This window comes from Haliaeetus albicilla, chromosome 5 (assembly GCF_947461875.1).
Source record: "Haliaeetus albicilla chromosome 5, bHalAlb1.1, whole genome shotgun sequence".
Classification (NCBI taxonomy): Eukaryota; Metazoa; Chordata; class Aves; order Accipitriformes; family Accipitridae; genus Haliaeetus; species Haliaeetus albicilla.
The window spans coordinates 3,933,983-3,953,327 of record NC_091487.1 but is presented as its reverse complement, the minus strand read 5'-3'; the positions used below and the strand labels follow the sequence as shown (position 1 = coordinate 3,953,327).

General features: G+C 51.4%; 1 protein-coding gene across 1 annotated transcript; it reads right to left on the bottom strand.

Annotated features, from left to right (window-relative positions):
• Positions 1 to 2,197: 2,197 nt before the first annotated feature.
• On the bottom strand, positions 2,198 to 19,051 carry GPR137C (G protein-coupled receptor 137C). The gene is made up of 7 exons (XM_069783086.1): positions 18,540 to 19,051; positions 10,933 to 10,976; positions 9,941 to 10,169; positions 6,625 to 6,774; positions 5,959 to 6,081; positions 5,705 to 5,820; positions 2,198 to 4,927 (listed from the first exon to the last, which is right to left on the bottom strand). The coding sequence occupies exons 1-7, from the start codon at positions 18,909 to 18,911 to the stop codon at positions 4,756 to 4,758; spliced, it is 1,206 nt and encodes a 401-aa protein (XP_069639187.1). The 5' UTR covers positions 18,912 to 19,051; the 3' UTR covers positions 2,198 to 4,755.
• Between the last annotated feature and the right edge of the window lie 294 nt (positions 19,052 to 19,345).

The window sequence follows — 19,345 nt, the reverse complement described above, 5'->3', positions numbered from 1 at the left end:
CTTGTCTGCTCCATGATTCCAATCAGCTCCTCACTTACAGTGTCCCTACACTAACTTTCTGCTGCATAAAATGCTGCAAGGGATTGTAGGAGCCCCCAGTGCTTCAGAGCTGCTGCTGAACAAAGGTGCTTTCCTCTTCTTGGTGAAACTTTCTTCTGGCAACGAGCTGTTCCTGATGGTCTCTGCTGCAGTAACCCTGCTGCGCTGACTGCGTGTTGCAGGCTTCGGCAATTGCTTCCTTGTCGAAGGCAAGGGGAGATGACCAACGCAAAGCAGCAGCACACTAGAGGAACCCTGCTTCTCACCGTTTGGCCAGCCTTGCGCCTCCATCTTGGCTAGAACCTGGTGGGAGCAACGCTGCTGGTGCCCTGCTGCCCGGTGAGGAGTAAGAGTGCACCTTTTAGAAGGCAGCGCTGGGTTTTGGTCTCTTGTGGGAAGGAGAGGGTGGCTACACAGGGCAGGCACAACCCTCTTCTACCTGTTCCACTGCTGGGGACCAGAGGGGAGGCAGAAAACTGGGCGTCATTTATGAGCCCCGCAAAGCTGCTCTGCTTCCAGCCAGCTCCTGAAGGCACCCCTTGCCCCTATCCTCATTTAGGGCAAGGGGAGCCAGCAGTCAGCGGTACCTCTGGACACCCCCCTGACTTCCATGGTGTAGCAGCTGCTGCCAGGACCTGAGTTACAGCCTCTCTCCTGCGGCAAGCGCTGGGACCCGCTGGCCTTTCTGCCTCTCCCAACCTGTTAAAGCGGGTTTGTCCTCTTTTGGGATCCCCTTGTCTGAGGCTGGTAGCCAGGCAGGGCTAAAAAGGGAAAGGACATACCCGCCGCTGGGCTGCCGCTCCTCAGAGGCAGCACGGAGCTGCTCAGCAGCTGAAGCAAAATTGAATTTTGCCGCTCCAAGGACAAGCAGCTGGGGAAATGGGACAGAGAGCTGCTGTGGCAGAGCAGAGGGCCCCTCCCAGGCCTGGCCCAGCTCCCCCACAGCTGCCCATCCAGCACCGCCAAGTAAGGGGTGAGACACCCTGGCCCTGCTGCCAGCCGTCTCCCACAGGGATAGAGCCAGCCCCGATTACACCATCCACCTTTGCAACAGGGGCAAAGGACAGTCTCATGCTTGGGCAGCGTTGCCAGAGAACAGACACCCCCCCCCAGTGCAGCAAGGGGGTGCGGCAGCCCCGGCAGCCATGCTGCTTTTCACCCCGAGCCCCCAAAACAGGCACTGGGCGCAGGTGCTGCTGCGCAGGAAGATGTAGCATGCGCTCCAGCTAAGCTGCTGCTATTTGCAGCGAGCTCAAGGCCACTCAGATAAACCCATGCAAGGAAATAAAGGAAGCACCAAGTTACTGAGCTGGGGTTTTTCAGCTCCTCCACAGCTGAGTGCCAGAGGAGGCTGGACGGATCACAGGTCCCAAGAAGGGGACAAAGCACAGCCCGCACCCTGAAATGTCTCTGGACCTGCCCTGGGAGCTGTGTATGTGGAAGCAGAAGGCGGTGAGGTGCAGGGGACGTGGTTCGAGCACACTGTAACTCACAAGCTGACAACACAGGGAACACCACATCCCTCTGGGCCGCAGCCAGCCCTGAAAAACAGCAGAGGATAAAGCACCCTGTGAGGGCAGGGGGAAGGTTCTGCCCTCCCCAGAAAACCACAGCTGCAAAGGGGAGCTGCAAGATCCCTCACAAAAACCACCTCTGGGTGCTCTGCACCCCACCACATTCACGCCCCCGAGATGAACTCACAGCAATGCTACAGTCACACTGGAGCAAAGCACAGCGTACTGGTCCCCAGCAGCTGCTGGCTGGCCAGCACCAAGCTACACTGCATCCAACTCAGCCTCCAGAGCCCATCGAGAAGCAGCTTTATCGAGTTACCGGAACTCGGCAGAGCAGACAGCTCTCTGGGATCCCACGCTGGCACAGCCAACCAGCCCCTGGCCAGGACAAGGGGGGACTGCAGGACCACATCTGGAGCTGGCTGGGTCACACGGAGAGCAAAACACAGCCAGGCCTCTGGCAACCTAGCACAGAGTCTTTTGGGTTTGGTTTTTGGTTTTGTTTTTTGTTTTTTTTTTTTATTTCAACATAGTAGTGCTTGGTTACAGTTTAGTGAAGAACAAATAGGTACATTCATTGGCCACAGCTTCCTGTTGCAGCCAGCTGCTGCCTGACTGCAAAGCCAAAACACTGTTAAACCATACCAAAAAAAGAAAGTTTAATGAAAGGCAACTATGCATTAAAAAAGTCATTGTACTTCTCAGCTATAAATTACTTCAGTAAAACACGGGACCAGCCCCAGCAGGAGCGGTCAGAGTTTTGAAATTAACGGCCATCCATACAAATGAGTAAAACCAAAACACTTTGCCAGTCACTCACGAGTACATTAGCAACGAGACTCACTGCCCCGACCTGCCATCCTAATGCCAGGAAGATCATATTGTTGTTGTGTGCTTCAGTGCAATATGAACAATGAGCCTGTAGCCCTTTAATTTATTTTTTAATATTTTTTTTTTGCACTACACTCCTTTCCCTCCAAAGAAAACTTAAAGTGCTCCTAGTGCTTTGGAATTTAAGCAAGAACAGGGGCCACTAGCGTCACTTACTGTCTTTGGTGACTTATGGGAGAAGAAAGAAGGGCAATGCACCAAGTCCAGGTCCTTCATTAGCTTTGCCATAAGCCAAGCCGTGATTGAGATGGAGCAGCTTGTTTCTGCACCCCAGCCAAGGCAAGGACACAGGTCCTTTACACCAAGCAAGGTGGAGCAGCCAGGAGAGCCACAGCAGTCAGGGCAGAGCTCTCTGGTTCAAGTACTAGAGCAAGAGGGATGTGCTGAAAGTTATCATCGCAGAGCCTTCTCCAAAAAGAAGCAGGGTTTGCTCCTTTTTTTGGGCCAGCAAGAGTGAAGCAGGTTAGCAGGGAGAGGCCCACAAGCCAGCACAGGAGACCACACAGAAGGACAGGGTGTTCTCAGCATGACAAGTGACATCTAGCTCAGTACAAGCAAGGTGGGTGATCAAGTGACCAGACCATACTAGTGAGCACATGGCAAGTGAGGAGGGGCCAGGGCTGCCCCAGTGCTTGGGGTTTCTCTCACACACAGCTGTGGACACTGAGGCTGCCTCAGGGTCCCTCCAGCACCAGAGGCCAGCCCAGCATCCCACACCCAGAGCCAGGCAGCACCATACCACTCTGTGCACAGGCAAGTCCTTCACACCAGCTGGGCCCTTCAGTGTCAGCCTTGGGTTTGAACAGCAGGAGCAGCTCCAGGTGGGTTAAAAAGCAGTTCCAGTTCAGGTTGTCACTAGAGGTCAGAGCAGCTGTCGCCCCTGGACCAGTTTATCCATCCAAGTCTGTGCCCAAAGCTGCTTCACTCATCCCCACATCAGGCTCAGGAACAAGCCAGGAATAACAGCAAGCCTCATCTCCAAGGGCCCAACAGAGCTATAGCCCAGGTCAAACTTGGCTATTATGGTTAAAGAGAGACAGAGAAACCTCCTCCCAGATTGACCCAGCACACTTAAACCCTGTGTACACCACCAAGCACTGCTGACACAGCTGTGTGGCAGCGGGAGGACTCCAGGCCCACCATCCTGCCCCACAGCAGGGGAAGGGAGAGCAAGGAACCCAGGGAACAGATCTTTGCAGTGTCTGCCACCTCCCTCCACAACAGCAGGCATTGCCTCCTCCCCAGTGGGGACCCCACCAGTTCACATTCACTTCAGGTTAAAACTCTTGGTTATCTGCTAAATGCAATTTAATACTGAGGGGGGAAAAAGGGGAGCCCCACCATGGGTAAAGTGGAGGGGGGAGCAGGACTGCTCTCACCACCCACCAGTTAAAGCAGCCCTAGTTTTACATATGCTTGGGGCCACACGTGATCCTGCACGCACACTCTCGCTGAGCCAGCTCCAGCTCTAAGCTTTCCCTGAAGGCAGCAGCCTATAAAGTCTTGCCCCCTCACTTGACAGCAGCTACCATCCAAGCCAGCCCTCTTCCTTTGCCATAAGCTAGTGGGTTGGTTACAACGTAGTGATCTTTAAGCCAGTAGGAGCACTTGACCTCACCCTCGCAGGCCTCTGCTAGGATATGCTTTGAGCTCAGCTTTGAACCCACAGTCCTAGGTAGGACAGTTCAGCAACCAGGTGAAACAAGGACCAGCAGCCAGAGCAAGACCACGCTGGGCCCAGAGGCCTCAGCCCTGCCAGGCGTGAATATGGCACAGTATGCTTTAACATTCACCGCAGGAGGCCCTGCCCGTAACACGCTCGCTTAACAGAGCTTCACACTCCCAAGTGAGTCAGGATGCAGAGTACTTCACGGAACACGTCTTTGCAGGAAGACAGTGCCTCTCCCAGCTATGGATGTGCAATTAAAAGAGTAACTAGAACAGTCTCAGACTAAGCACAGTCTGAGCAAGATTCGTTCCTTCCAAGTGTGCAGATAAAAGTGCAAATATGCATTTGATGTTTCTTTTCTAGTGAGGAAGCTCTGGTGCATTTAGCTGCCAACATCTTGAAGACCAGACCAAGAAAAAGCTTCCAGAGAGTTCAGCTTCACTTTGCTACATGGTACCTTAAAGTCACAGTTCTCTTGCTTACTGCCTGCAGCCATAGGCTCAGTCCTGCTTACAGCTGCAGCAGGTAGTGGAATGTTTGTGTCGATGAGTTAGATGCTTCAGGGAAGAAGGAAAGAAAAAACCAGGTTACAATCCTATACATGAATGCCACTTCTGGGAAGAAAGGGACCTTGCAGCCTCTTCAGTTCTGTGGTGCAGGGTATGAGCTATGGTGATTATTCATCTCCGAGCCACCTGCGGCAAAGAGCAAGGGGGCACTGTCTGTAGCGGTTCCGCTGAGATGGGGACCCACCGCGTAGCTGTCATTCCCCGCCAGGGACCCATAGCAGCCAGAGCACTGAGGGGTGGCCAAGCTGGGAGGAGAGACAGAAAAACCAGACATGGACTCTTAGAGATTAATAATTTGACTGCGGCTAGTCTCCACTGCTAGGAAAGACTTCTGCTCCCAGCACTGACCAGGGTATCCAAGTCTGCAGAAGCAGGCTATGACACACAGGCACAGTATCTCCAAGGAAACTGGCTTTGAGGAAAGAAGTACAAGGGAAGGAGCACCAGGCCCTACAACACTGGTCAAGAAAAGCCAGAACCTCTGAACCCCTCACTACACCCCTGGGCAGGGACAGGGCTGTCAGGTTTCCCCTTACAGCTTTGCTAGGGATACCTGACCATTCTCCCCCACACCAGGAGTTCCTGCAGAGCTTTGTCCCAGTTGGCTCCCAGAGACCATGCCCCTCCCAGGACTTCATCACCTCTCACTTTCCAGTGGAGAAACTCCTCTGGAGGTCATTTAAGAGCCCTCTGCCCCCACAGCTGAGGAAGAATCCTAGCAAGATCAGCCCTCCTGGATGAGGCCTCCTGTCTGCAGCCACTGCTTATTTCTACCTGTGAGTACCCAGTGCGATATCCACCTCTCACAGGTGGTCACTTCTGTCTAATAAAAATAGCTCCCTGTGAGCTGCAGAATGGAGCAAAACTAAGCTCAGTCAGAAGGCTCCTTCTTGCCCCATCCACCTCACCCAAGCTGCCTCTTATATCAAAACTTTTTCCTAAGAGCAGAAGCCAAGAGCTCTGTTGCTTCCACACTTGACAGCAGAATGGCAGCTGTTTCACTCACCCAGCACAATGCTTACCCTCCTTCTCTGGCCCCAAGCCGTGACAAGTCATCATCGCTGTCATAGCGTCTCGGATTGTCAAAGAAGTAGGCTCTGGAGCTGTAACTGTGACTATTGACCATCCCTGCTGCAGTCTGTTAAAGAGAAAAGAGTGAAGCCAGAAGTGAGATATTTCTGACAGTCTTCCTAAAGGCCTGCCCCCCCACCCCAGGCACCTTGGGGCTCCTCTCTGCACAGGGGTACTCAAGCTACAGCAGCTTGCTTGGGCCTACCAAATTCTGACTCAGTCTCTGAGCCCGGAAGAACAGCACCACAAAAGTCGTTGGCACCAGCTCCCAGAGGAAGAGGACCACTCCGAACACCACGTACTCTTCACTGCTCACTTCCACATGCACCTGTGGACAGAAATTAGAGGTCTTTGTAAAATCCAAGCCATCAGCAGAGCTACACAGCTTAGAACTAGGAATGCAGAGAAACTCTTCAAAGGCAGGAGTCCCTAAACCAGAATGGGGACCCTTACCTGACTTCTGCTACTGTTTCTAGTCAGCTAGTTCTCTTCAGTGTGCTACCAGGGTACTGTTAGCTCCCTCCCCACACCAATGACTCTCCCTTGCACACAGCCACGCCTGATTAAGCATTGCTTTTCTGCTCTAGTTGACTTGTTCCTCCTCTCCCCCAAAAGAAGAGTTGGCAGGCTAAAACTGAAGAGCACAACAGGGAATCCCTTCTGAGGAAGTAGCCAGATAGAGGAAGATTCAGGTTTGCTCTGGTGGAAAGAGCAAGCAGGGCTTCTGAAGGCAGAAACCCAGCTCATCTGGGGATTCAGCTTAACGGACACCCCCACATAGACCCCTTCTCCCCTACACGTGCCCTCACAGGATGGTAGAGTAACTGCCTTTCACTTCATTAGCTCTGGATTGGGGGTCACAGACACTTACCTTGTCTGAAAGGTTGTCCCAGCCATAGTTAAAAGGACCAGGAACATTGTCTGGAGATATGGCCACAGCTACCAGGTTATAGCAAGCCCTTGAGGAATACAGAAGAGCAACTACAGATCCCACAAGAATAGCCTGGCAGACAGATGTTCCCTAGAAGAGGAAGAAAAAACAGTTTTAATACAGACCTTCTTACAGCACTGCGATTCTCACCCTCCCCTTAAATGCATGAGAAGCTGTGCAGGCAAGAATGACCTAGAACATTTCTATGTTGTTGCTAAAATATTCAGAGCTGGTTAAGAGCTTCCTTGTGTGATGAGTTCATTGCAGTAGCAGAGCTACACAGCCAGTGTCACCTGCGAGAGGGAAGACCTGAGGCACAGGAGTGTCATTCTCAGGATCTTATCAGTCAACTTCAAACTGGTGGTCCACGGAGATGCTATCCCAACCACTGCCTTACTGTGGTAGTCTCCAGAAGGCCAGCCAATGACCATTAAGAAAATCAACTTGCTGCTTCTACACTCTGATCAGACTCTGCAGCAGAGATGTCCACCCAGCTCATTCACTCTGCAGCAGTTCAGCACCCCAAACATTGAACACAATGTTTCTCTAGGAAAGAAACCCAGATATTTGTTGTAGGCAACTCTGAGAACAGTCAGAAAGACCCAGCACCTGAACCCCAGCACTGCTGTGGGACAAACCAGGCTTTGCTGTACACAGAGCAGCATGCTAAAGAGCGGCTAGATGTTGTGGGATCTCTGCTTCCTGCTAGCTGTCCTGTGCTGGTGAAGAGCAGCTTTCTCCACAGATGCAGTGCTGTCAAAGGGATAGCTGCATGAGGTATCTGAAGGTCACAGTACTTACCTTTCCTGGACAGCTAGCCATGGGAAAGAAGCTACTTGGAGATCTGCAAGTGTCCCCATTTCTTTGCTAAAGACACCCACAAAGCCTTTAATAGCCACCAAGTCACTGCACAGCAGAAGCCAGTAAGTGGGCAGACAAACATCTCAGCAGCTGACTTGCCTTTGTATTTAGAGAGATGATCTGCTCAGGAAGCACACCTCATCAACCTGCTCCACATCCGAGCTACAGGTATGCCAGCTCTACTTTCCTAACTTTACAGCACTTGCTCAAGACTGTGTCTTGGAAGAGTCAGCACGAAAGTGCTGCTAACAAACTAGTCCTTGTGACACCACCAAAGCACAAGAACACAGCCTGCTCTAGCACTGTTAGCTGAGCCCTTGGTATTCAGGACAGCAGAAAATGAGGCAGAAAGGCTAGTGAAGCAAGTCTCCAGCTAACAAGGACCACAGTATAGGAACTGGCAGCAGTTCAACAGCACAGCCTCCTTCTGAAGCATCAAATGGCTTGAAGGTTCCTACCTTCAGTGGAAGCAGCAGCCTCACCAGGCCCCTCCAGCCTTGCTGTGTTGTTTTGAGTCAGCAGGTTCACAGCTGGAGTTCAGGAGGCAGGACAGCCTTTTCAGGCATTTGTGTAACACTTCTGCTCATCCCCACCCTATTTTTGCAGCTCCTTCAAAACACAAAGTCAGGGCATGCCTCCAAGGCAGGGAAGGGAGACAGCATTTCAATGCAAGAGACCTTTACCAGACAGTCAGGTTGAGTATTCAACCTGAGAGCAGGCTTCTCTAGAGCATGTTGTACTAGAGCACAGCCCCACAGGCAGCCTCGGGCATGTAACTGGAGGAAGTAACTGCATTCGTAAACTACTGCTGGGTGAACTTGATAAGTTAATTAGTGTCCAGAGCCAGTCAGAGCTGGATACCTGGCCCATGCAAGCAGGGATCTGAGCAGGTTCTCAGCTTAGTCATGGCTCCTCTGTCTCACTTCAGATCACCTGGCTGCAATCTGCAGCCTCTGTGGATAGCTGTCACAAGAGCCAGCTAGGCAGCCACTCCCAGCTGCCTATGGCCCACACACCCCAGATTCTGGGCAACCACAGATGCTCTCTGCTGCTTAAGAGGCCCAGACTTCTACAGAAAAGTCTCAGCTTCAGCCTTGACAGCACAGCTCTGGCCACCCTCTCAGCTTTCACTCAGCTACCCTCTCTAGGAGGGGGGGCAATGGACCACAGCCACTTTGAGTGGTCATGCAGATGGCCTGCTAAGGAGCAAGGAGACACCTCCAGCCAACACGCAGTTGTCTGGACCCAAAATGTCTTTGTAACAGTGCCTGCTGCAAGGCAGCTTGTCACCCTCTCCTTCCTCTTCCTCAGGGGGGACAGAGCCATCCAACCAACAGCATCTGGGAGCACTACAGTCTGGGCAGCCTCTCACCTGAGCCAGGCATGGCAGTGCTTTAAGCCCAGATAGATTCATCTGACTGACAGCACATTGGAAATAAGGAAGCCAGAGCCCCACCTTCTGACACCTGGAAAGAGGCAATTCAGAGCATATGGGTTAAGGAGCTGTACTACTGCAAAAAGACAGCAGCTCAAAAGTGCTAGAGCCAGGCAGCTGGCTTCCCTGAGCCTGACTATGCTCAGGTGCTCAAGCTTTCCCTATAGATGCTTCCAGGCTCATCAAGAGACTGCTGTCTGCCCTTCTCAACAGGCCAGGTCCCCACCCTGGCATCACTGCCTTTGATAGGAGTGATATGGCTTCCCAGAGGAAGAGGAGGCAGCTCAAGTGCACACTTAATTGCAGCCTACTGCCACACTAAGATAAGACTGCTGGTGGCTTATCCACTTTCCTACCTGCTTGAGAAGTTGTGTATGTTCAGACCCTCACTTGTCATTCAGCCTCAGGGCAGGACCTACAGCAACTTCTCCTCCCCTTCCAAGATGGTCACCTCACCCAGGATGGGCAAGCACTGCCTTTGGCTCAAGCAAGCAGGCAGGCAGCTAAAGCTGGACTGCTGGGGGGGATCCCCTTTGCAGAGAATTGTTACGCATCTGCCAGAGGTAACAATATGCTGCAGACTTTACTGTCCTTAGTGACAATATACTGCAGAAACTGCATCTGCTACTCTTAGAGAGCCCTCTCTTCCAGTCAAACCCTAAATTATACTTCTAAACCTGAAAAGCATATACAGCACCTAAGTCTCCTGTTGTGCCAGCAAAGCTGCAGACAACGTGTTCCCCTAAAACATGCGGGGCACTTCATTCCCACAGCAGCAGCATGCACTTTCTGGAGGGAGGAGTTCAAGACCTGCCACCTCCACACTGGAGGGAGTATTTGAGCAAGAGTAGCTCAGGTGCCACCAGGCCAGCATTGCTCTGAGTAAGCACACACAGATCCAGCTGAGAATCCAGCTGATGATTGTGCAGTTCCAGCATAGCTTACAAGGCATTTACCTACCTTAGACTCGAGGTAGACATTCGCTGAAGACATCTTTCCTAGTTTGCACATGCAGCAAGCCAGTGAGATGGCACAGAGGATGAAGAGGCTGTCGTTGACTAGGGCACGGGCAAGGACCGTCCACCTCAGCTGGTTCTCCGGGACCTCACCATGGATTAACATTGCACAAGTTAAGTTCACAACTAAGAAGAGGAGGCTGGTAAATACGGAGCCCAGGTACAACAGGACCCTGCAGAGATGGTGGGGGGAAAAATGGAGTTTGAATCAGACAATTCTGGGCTCATTCTTCACCACCCTCCTGTCTCATCAGGCAAGGGAACCTCCCAGCATGCCCAGTGCTCTGCTTGCTATGAAGATCAGACATTCCAGCAAGTTTCAGTGGTTGTATTGACAGCCCAAGTCTGCAGAGTATTTGTTTGAGCTGCTCTCATAATGCATGAGCAGTGTAAGTAGTCATGAGTTACAAGACTCATCTTCTGACAGTCAGGTTCTTATCTTGCAGATTTTAAGTGTTGCTCTAGCTCTGCATTAACTTCAGTCAATAAGCTATGAGTCATCACAACCACTGCAACTTCTTTATTGAAAGCCACTGGAGCTCACATTTTCCATTGTGGGTTTCCCTGGAAATGGCTAGGAAGCACCTGGGCTGCACAAACAGATGTCTCACCTATTGCTCAAGCCTTATCCTGCAGATCTTTTCTGGGGTGGGACAGCTCAGAATGACCTTGAGAGTTCATCTAGTTTGCTAGCAGCACCAGTACTGGGACACTGGTGACATGTATGGAGGCATGCAGCATATGCTTTAGCTTCCTTGGTACCCTTGAAGCTCCCAGTCCTGCTCCAAGGCACAACACTGATCCTTTGTCAGAGCACAGCTAGGTATGGCATTAGCTCTGTTTGGTCTTTGGGGTCTGAAGCTCCCACTGCTAGCACCGCAGCATGAGTTCACCTTAAGCCAGCTTTGAAGGTAACGTTAGAAAAGTATCACTTACTTGTACTTGTTGAATTCAGCTGCACATTTCACTTTGAATATGACCTAGGGGAAAAATTTGCACAGCATTACTTAACATGACCTACAGTTCTCCTTTAAACTTAGCAAAGATACATACAACAAGGGAGCCAGCATCCAGTTGGACACCTTGAAGGACTCTAGATAGGATCAAGTCTTGCACTGGACCCACTTGCAAGAAAGACTGGTACTCTTTTTTGTGCAAGAGCCAAGCCCAACTGTAGGTGTCCAAGAGGCATAAACATATTTATTAGCCCATACATGACAAGGACTTTAACACCACACCTAAGGACTTCAAGAAAAGCAGGGAGTTTAGCACTCAGTAGTCACTAAGGTCATTCAAAAATACATCTACTTTGCCCAGCTGCATATTTTAGGACCTCAATCATGCTCAATTTCCCTGTTAGAGAAGGCTGCTTCAGCTGCTGCGCTTTAGCAAGACAAATAGCTGATCTAAAATAGCCCTCTGGTATTGCATTATGGACCTGCAGGCTGTAACAAGCATTTGGAGCTCAGAGCTCCTCCACCCTTAGGATTTTTGTAGGCCAAATACACCTGAAAAGTAACTCTGAGATGGTAGGAAGTCCTCCAGAGGTGGAAAGCCCAGCCTGCTAAGTTGCATGGCACACTTGACAGACAAGTGCATTAGATGACAGTTAGTCATTTACAGACTGTTTCACCCTTCAAAGCAACACTCACTCTGTCCAAGAGTGGATCTGGGTTCTGTTAATCTCATCACCGCACAAGGGATTAGGAGACTCAAACTGAAAGTTGCACAAAAAGGACCATTGCTTCAAAGCAAAGGCTCACAGGCCTCTCATCAGACTGCAAGGGTCTGAACACATGCCTGCACCCCCAGCCATTTGGGTTGGGAGGGCTGGAGGAGAACCATCAGCTCATACTCAGGCAGCCCTACAGCACTCTTTCCAATATGGCAGACAAGCTTCCATGTGCCTTTGGGCTGGAGGTATGCTTCAGCAGGAGCCACCAGGGGCAAGACTTCTAGCCTAAGGAAGTATGGACAGTTTAGGAAGGTGAAGACACACTCCCAAGTCACAGCTCAGATGTGAGCACAGCAGTCCTGCTGCAAGGGGACAGGTAACCAGTGCTCACACATGGTCAGGACAAGCAGCGGGAAAGCAGCATGCTGGCAGAGCTACATGGAGCTCACTTGTCACACACTGATTCAGTACAGCCATAGCAGGAGCTGGGTTTTGTCCCGGGAAAAATGCAGATCCTGGTACAGAACCCACCAAGAAGGATCCCAGAGCTGAGGTCACATTCAGTCTCAAACAAAGCTCATGTCCTGACTAGAGACTTTGAAGTAACTTGGGAAGAGGTAGAGAGCCATCTAACCAGATCCAGTAGACATGTACTTGTGGTCAGCATAAGACCACTGTGGGATCACTGCACAGGTGTGGAGGTTTAGTTTCACTGCTTCTGCAAGGAGTCCTCCCTGTCAGCTTCCAGACTGTGGCTGCAGTGAAGGATCACTCATCTCTTACAAGGCACCCTTAATCAGCTTTTTTTGTTCCAATGGGATTTCTTGGCTCCTGCCTTCCAGTCAGCACTAAGGTAGTAATGGCACTCTGAAGCTTCAGAAACCAGGCTCCCGCCAACAGGATTTCCAGAGACATTTCAGGATTTGAAGGTTGTCTGATCCATTGTAGTAGTTTCAAGCATTTGAAAGCCCTCCTACAGCACACTGGACAGCCTCAGCAACCCTGTTCTGAGAGCCAGTTTCACTGCCTGACTCCTCTCCCCCAGTCTGAGGGAAGATGAACTCAAGCAACACTTAGTGGGAAACAAGACACAGTACTTCAGCAGAGGGAGGTATCCAGCCCCCATGGCTGAGCAGTACAGTACTACAAGCAGTCTCTGAAGCCCTCTACCCTGTTGTCCTGGCCTATACCAGCCCAGAGAGGTACAGAAGTGTGGCATAATCCACTCTGAGCCCCAAAGCTCACCTGAGCTACAGGAAATCTGGGCCTTGGAAGGACCATATGGTGATTTCAAAACAGAAGAATCCCCGAATCCTCCTTTGTCCTTAGTTTGCCTGTAGGCTATATTCAAGCACTTTGGGAGTGTCAAAACAGACACAGAGGACATCCAGCTGGGAAACCTCTTGGTTCAGTACCCATTCACACACCACAGAAATCCACTTGAGGCATTCATACTTCTGTTCTGACTCCCAGAAGAGCCATCTGTAATCACAGCCTCCAAACAGCAGTGCAGAGTCTGTGGCTTGTATTCCAGCTGGTCACTCTGGGTGAGAACAGCCCCTCAGCTGAGCAGGGAAATGCCACTGGCTAGCAGAAAGATGATGCTGACTTCTACAGCAGCCCTGTGCAAGGCAGTCTCTCAAGACCCTCCCCTACAGCCCTGAGGACTAAGGCACACAAAGCTGTCTCAGGGTTAAGAGTGCAACAGCAACCTGAGACTCAGGCTTGGACTGCTGCCACAAAAAGCAGAGGGAGACCACGGCACCAGCCTTACACGTTTATTAGCTCCCAGCTATTTAGTCCTATAACTTCAGGGAGAGAACAGGCATCACTCAGTTCACAGTGGTTTTAGTTATTAAGACATAACTCATCTGAAGATTGCTTTTTCTTCACAAGGGCTGGGTCAGTAGGTGACACCAGTAGTGTTCACAACGCACCTTTGGGTTCTTATCCTTGAGACAATCTTGCAAGGCTTTCAGCACTGGACTAGCTCTGCTGCTTTCAAAGCCCAAGGACAGCTGATGTAGAGGGTTCTGCTGTGAAGAAGCTAGTGCAGAGAACTCAGGAGTAGTCCTATTCTTCATAAAAATAGGAAAGACAGACCCCTGCCCTCAAACAGGTGCATTATGCCAAGTTGCTAGTAGCAACCCTCGCAAACTGAACAGTTCCTTCAGTTCCTAGCTGAGACCAGCCCCAGAAGTCATGCAGTTGCCTGCTGAAAATAAGAAACAGGTCTCTGCTAGCCCAGAGCAGCAGGACTGAGAACATTTACTGCTAAGCAAGCCTTTTATAACAGTTAGGCAACACTCGGTTGTCTTTCTGGAGCCACAAATCCTTTGAGCACTTCACATCAGCCCCAGACCTGGGAAGAAGGAGAGGCCAAGAAGAGCTACAGACCTCAAAATCCCCATGATGCTGAAGGCTTTTGTTTTTGTGATGAGTGGATATACTTCACAAAAGTGAATACCTTGCTGACATCACTAAGCCCCAAAAGTGAACTTGCTAAGGGTATGTTCTCAGAGCATCATTTAAGAAACACACTCATCCTTATAAGGTGTACTGGAGGTGTCACAGCTGCTATGAGAAGATGACAAGTGACACACACCACATCCCACAGATGGCTAAGGACCACTTTCAGTACCTGTACAAGCCAGGATCTCAGCCCTAACATTGAGCGTCAGATAGCACTTCAGCTTGGTTTTGGTACAGCCATTCACAACAGATCTCAAAGATCCAGGAGAGCCAGAAACTTGTCATTGTCTGTCTGATGGAATCAAAGTGTCTTTTGCTCCGTAAAAAAAAAATCATGGAGTTTGGGCTCTTGAGATAAAAGACACAACCATGTCCTGCCTTGACATGAATACAGCCCTCTCTCAGTTGCAAGAGCATCCACAGACAGATTCCTTCTCTCACCACAGTCATTCAGCAGCGAGCATTGAAGCAGAGCACAGACTATTTTGGGACTACCCCCCATAACAAGTGTTCAAGCCCCCACCTGCCCCTCAGAAAAATGGAACTATCTATGAGGAAGATCTCTCACCATCCCCACTAATACCAAGATCATCCTATGCCATCACGAACAGAGGGTACAACTTGCATGTACCCTGATTCCCTAGAATAGCTGGTTGCTGGCACAGCCACCTGTTCATTTGGGAACCATGGGGCCCATGGGAATCATCAGCTTTGGGATGGAGCAGTTTTGAGTTTAAGTGACCTCTTGCCAGCTGTCCCTCTGAGGCAGAGGGCACATACTAGGTGTCTGCTAGACAAGGAAGGTGGAAGAGTACAAGAACAGATGGAAGCTTTTGCAGTTTTCCATCTGAGAAGGTAGGAAGATACCGGACAGCAAGGACAAACAGCTCCCAGGCTGGATGCTCTTTCCATGCATGTCTGCTCCAGTGCAATTAGAGCAGCAAGGGATGAAAGAGGCTGATGTCATCTAATCAGATGGAGCACTTAAAAGAAACCCAGACAGGTTAAGGGTTATGGCCACGTCAGTCTGGCGGAGCAGCCTGTCAGAGCCTCACCACTCCAGCAGAAGGCCTTACTCATTGTTGCACACAATTGCTGACTCCCAAGTGAGACAAGGATGCCAAGTGCTCAAGAAGGTCTTTGAAAGGATCAAGATGGAGGTTGTTGTGGCTACATTTCCATGTCCTGTGCTCCTGACCATGACCTGGGGGAAAGCAGGAACTGGCAGACTCTTGGGAAAGGTAGCATTACTCAAGCAGATGTCTAGCTGGCAGCAGAGGAGCTATTCCAAAAGCAAGGCAGAGAAGCCCTCTGAGCTGGATATCTGAGCCATGGTTCTGCCAGTTTGAGGCAAGATTGGGAGTGGATCTGAGGAATTCTGACCTGATATACTGTGAACTCCAGATTTCCTGAAAAGGAACTCATTCTGTTACAAGCTGAAGCAGAGAGGAAGAGGTGCTCCCAAGCAAAAGGCATTACACCTTTTGATTTTCCAGGTGAAAATAAGGCAGTGACAAAAAGAAACTGTTATCACCAAATAAGCATCCCACATGCATTTTGTCAGACCTCCACGTCCTCTCAGGAATCTCAGGGGCCAGGAGGGGATAGGAAGAGGATAGCCTCTCCCCAGAGAAAGGGGGAACACCAGGCAGTTTCTTGACTTGGAATTTCAGCCCCAGAACAGCCAGGAGTACAAAATAATGCTAGCTCTCCATGGGTATTTGTTGTTTCCTGGAGCTCTTCCCCCACCCCGCACCATTTCAACCTCAGCTTGTACATAGCCCGAGGAGCTCTGTAAATCAAGCAAGATTAGCTCAAATAACATAGCAGAGGCCACACTTTCTTCCACTGCTTAGACAGATGCCATTTTTCCAGCATCTCCACAAAGGAGACACTGTGTACAAAGACAATTAGCCAGGCCTTCAGCACAGAAGCAGCCTATGCTTTTATCTGAGGACACACCAGACTGGGATGACACCCTCAGAGTAGCAGAAGCCCAATGCCCTTTTACAGGTTGCTACCAACTGGCCCTTAAGAACTGGGAACAGACGGGCCCTCCACAGCAGGTTCTGCATGAAGTCACACTCGTAAACCTACCAGTCATCTCTAGATCTTGAGCCACTTCAGCTCAACTGCTGTGGTTCCACCATAGCTTCTCTCCTTCCTCCAGGTAGTGACAATTCTTGTTTAATTACACCCTAAGCCCCCTTAACATAACTCCTTCTGTGCTTTAAGAGAAGCACTGAACACAGCCAAGCCAGGCACATCTCAGCTACCAGCACATGGCACCCTTCTGTCTAGAGAAGGATGGGATAGTTTAATCAGCCTGTTGCCCAAGCAGAGGCAGCCAAATATCACTACTCAGCATCATTTTCTTTCGTTAAAATGGAAGCCAGAAAAGCACCAAAGGATTTCGGTCCATCTAGCTGCACTCTTTCTCCAAACCTCCGGAGCTGCAGGCTTCACTGCCTACCACCACTGAGATCACCCAAAAACACCATGACATGCTGGACACCCATTCTGCTTGCAACAGCCAAGTGTCAGACCCTCTCTGTAACTAAGCACACATACTCATTTTAGTAAGTCATTTTATCCTTCCCCACTCTAGATTCTGAGCTCTTATTTCCTCAGACAGGATTTCCCTTGGCTCTAGGTCTTCAAGGAGAAAGAAATGGGGTATATTCAGCCAGAGTCCACTGAAAAACAGATATAGTGGGAGGAAGGGAAGCCCGAGAACCTATTTGAATTTACTTTGCGATTCTTTAAAGGAGCCTTTTAACAAGCCTGCAAAGAGGCAAATCCGCTGTCAAGTCCAGCGACTTAGAGGAAAACAGAAATCCAGCCACTTTGTGGTACCAGAACATGGGATCCCTTCCTCAGCTTGCCTTTCAAGTGACACACAAACACCTCCTGCTTGGAGCAATTGGTAGGTCAGGCTTCCTTTAACAGACAAGATGGATTATGCACACTATGCACCATTTGTTATTTTGCTGCCACTCGATCGGCAGCATATATAACACCGACAGCTTTTTACCCCAGCATCCAGGTGTTTGTGTCAGAGGGGGAAGAACCAAAACAGCTGAACAACCCAATTTCTCCAAGTCTCACATTATCATGTGAATGTTGATGTCCTCGGGAAAATGAAATCATAACTCCCATCAGTGACACATCGGAGCGATGGAGCGATTTCGCTGTGTGTTAGCGATTCCTTTGTGAGGCTGGCGAACAGCTGAGAGCTGCAGAGCAAAGAATCTGAACAACAACAACAAAGCTGGAAGGAAAGTACTGCCTATTTATGAAACAAGTCACCAAACTGGAAGGCAGGCAAGCGAAGGGCTGCTCACGAGAAACTGGAGCAGAAACAAAATATTCAGAGGAGAAAGGGGAGGGGAGAGCCAAGGCTTTAAAAGATAAAGACAAGTGAAAGGACTAGAGAAAGGAGGATAAAAAAAAATAATCACAAAACAAGCGATGGGAAACCCAGAAAAGAAGGAATACAGCTCAGCAGCAATAACAAGCAGCTCCGCACTGTCCCAGTAGCGATCATTGTGCTAGGAAGGGGCCCACCTCTCCAGCCCCAGGCTGTTGTCTGGGGAGGCAGAGGGATCTCAGGGTTTTTGTCTGACAACAAGCTGCAGAACAACAAGCCCAGTTCACAGCGGAGCGGAGAGATGGAGAGAAGGAGGGAGCGCAGCAACAATAGCAGAAGAGGCTCTAGCTGGTGACGTAATGGTTGGCATCACTCCAGGCCAGAGCAGCCCCTGCTGCTGCCACTTTCTGGTCCCCTTTAGAGAAGGGGAATCAATTAAAAAAAAGATGCAAAACAGTCCCCCAAGAGACCCCCGTGGCACTGCCACCCCTCACAGGGTTGCAAAGAGGAAAGCCCCACCCGGGAGCAGGGCACATCTCTGCACCCCCCAACCCCAGATTCAGGGCATGTGACTGTTTTCCCCCCACCCCACGCCACCCCATGGAGTCTGCATTCAAAGCACACCCCTGCACCCCACCACCCTGACGCTAGGATTCAGGGCACACTTTTTGCTCAAACCTCCCCCCCCCCCCCATCCCACCCCACCCCCAAGGCTGGATTCAGGGCATAATCCCTGTGTCTCTCCTCCTCCCCCCCAAGCCTAGATTCAGGGCAGACCCCTGCATCTCCCCAAGCTGCCCCAAAGCCTACATTGAGGGCAGACCTCTCGGCACCCTCTCCCACCGAGACTGGTCAGGGCACACACCTCCACACCCCTCCATCCCACCACCCCAGAGCCTCAGCTTCAGGCTGTGCCCCTCCAAGTTTAGGTGGGGGGTGGCTGAAGAGGAGGCTTTAACCCCGGCGTCCTGCAGGGTGGGGGTTTGGCGCGTCCCCCCCCCCAAAGAAAAAAAAAAAAAAACTTACCTCAGCGAAATAGAGGTTGAGGAGGCAGAGGCTGGAGAAGAGCAGGCAGCCGGGCAGGCAGTAGAGGAGCCAGTGGGCGAAGGGCTGCTGGAGACGGAGGGCCTGCAGGGAGTTTTGCAGGTAGAAGGAGAAGAGGGTGGTCCTGAGGGCTGCCCAGAGCAGGCAGAGGAAGAGGCAGAGCGTGTGGTAGCTCAACCGCCGCTCCCGGTAGTAGAGGAGCAGCCAAAGCTGCAGGTAGGCGAAGAGAAAGAGGGCGGCGTAGAGCGCCGTGTGGAGCACGGTCAGCCCCAGCTCTACCGCGTAGGGCACGGCGGCCCCCTCAGCCAGGGCCGCCCCCTCAGCGAGGGCCGCCGCCGTCGTCGTCGAGCTCATGGGGCAGCGGGAGGCAACGGCCCGCCAACGGTCGCCGCGCGCGCTCCCGCCCCGCCCCTCTCCTCAGCCCCGGCTGGACACCCCCATACAACAAAATGGGGGTGAGGGGCAGGGGGGTCTTTTCTTCTTTTTTTCCCCCCTCCCCGTCTCGCTCGCCCGCCCTCCCGGCTGCGCCGCCCGCCCGCCGCCAAACAACTCTCTGCCGGGGACAATCAGCTGAGCCCGATTATTTGAGGCGCTCGCTCCTGACAGCCCCGCGCTCCCCATTGGCTCCCCGCCGGACCGCCCCCACCGCGCCCATCCGCCTCGCCGAGTGGTCGCCGCCGCCTGTCACTCACGGCCGCCCCCGCTTGCTCCCCTCTCGCTTCTTGGGTTGCCGCCGCCGCCCGCCCTTCCCTCCCCTCCGCTCTCCCGCCCCGCCTACTTCGAACGGC

Bases quoted from the DNA above. Each gene is read 5' to 3' on its own strand.
- GPR137C (XM_069783086.1), bottom strand. From the start codon at position 18,911: ATGAGCTCGACGACGACGGCGGCGGCCCTCGCTGAGGGGGCGGCCCTG. The intron at 6,775-9,940 runs GTAGGTAAATGC...TTCCTCTTCTAG, and splicing joins ATGTCTACCTCGAGTCTAAG to GGAACATCTGTCTGCCAGGC. The intron at 4,928-5,704 runs GTAAGCATTGTG...CTCTCCTCCCAG, and splicing joins CTTGGGGCCAGAGAAGGAGG to CTTGGCCACCCCTCAGTGCT.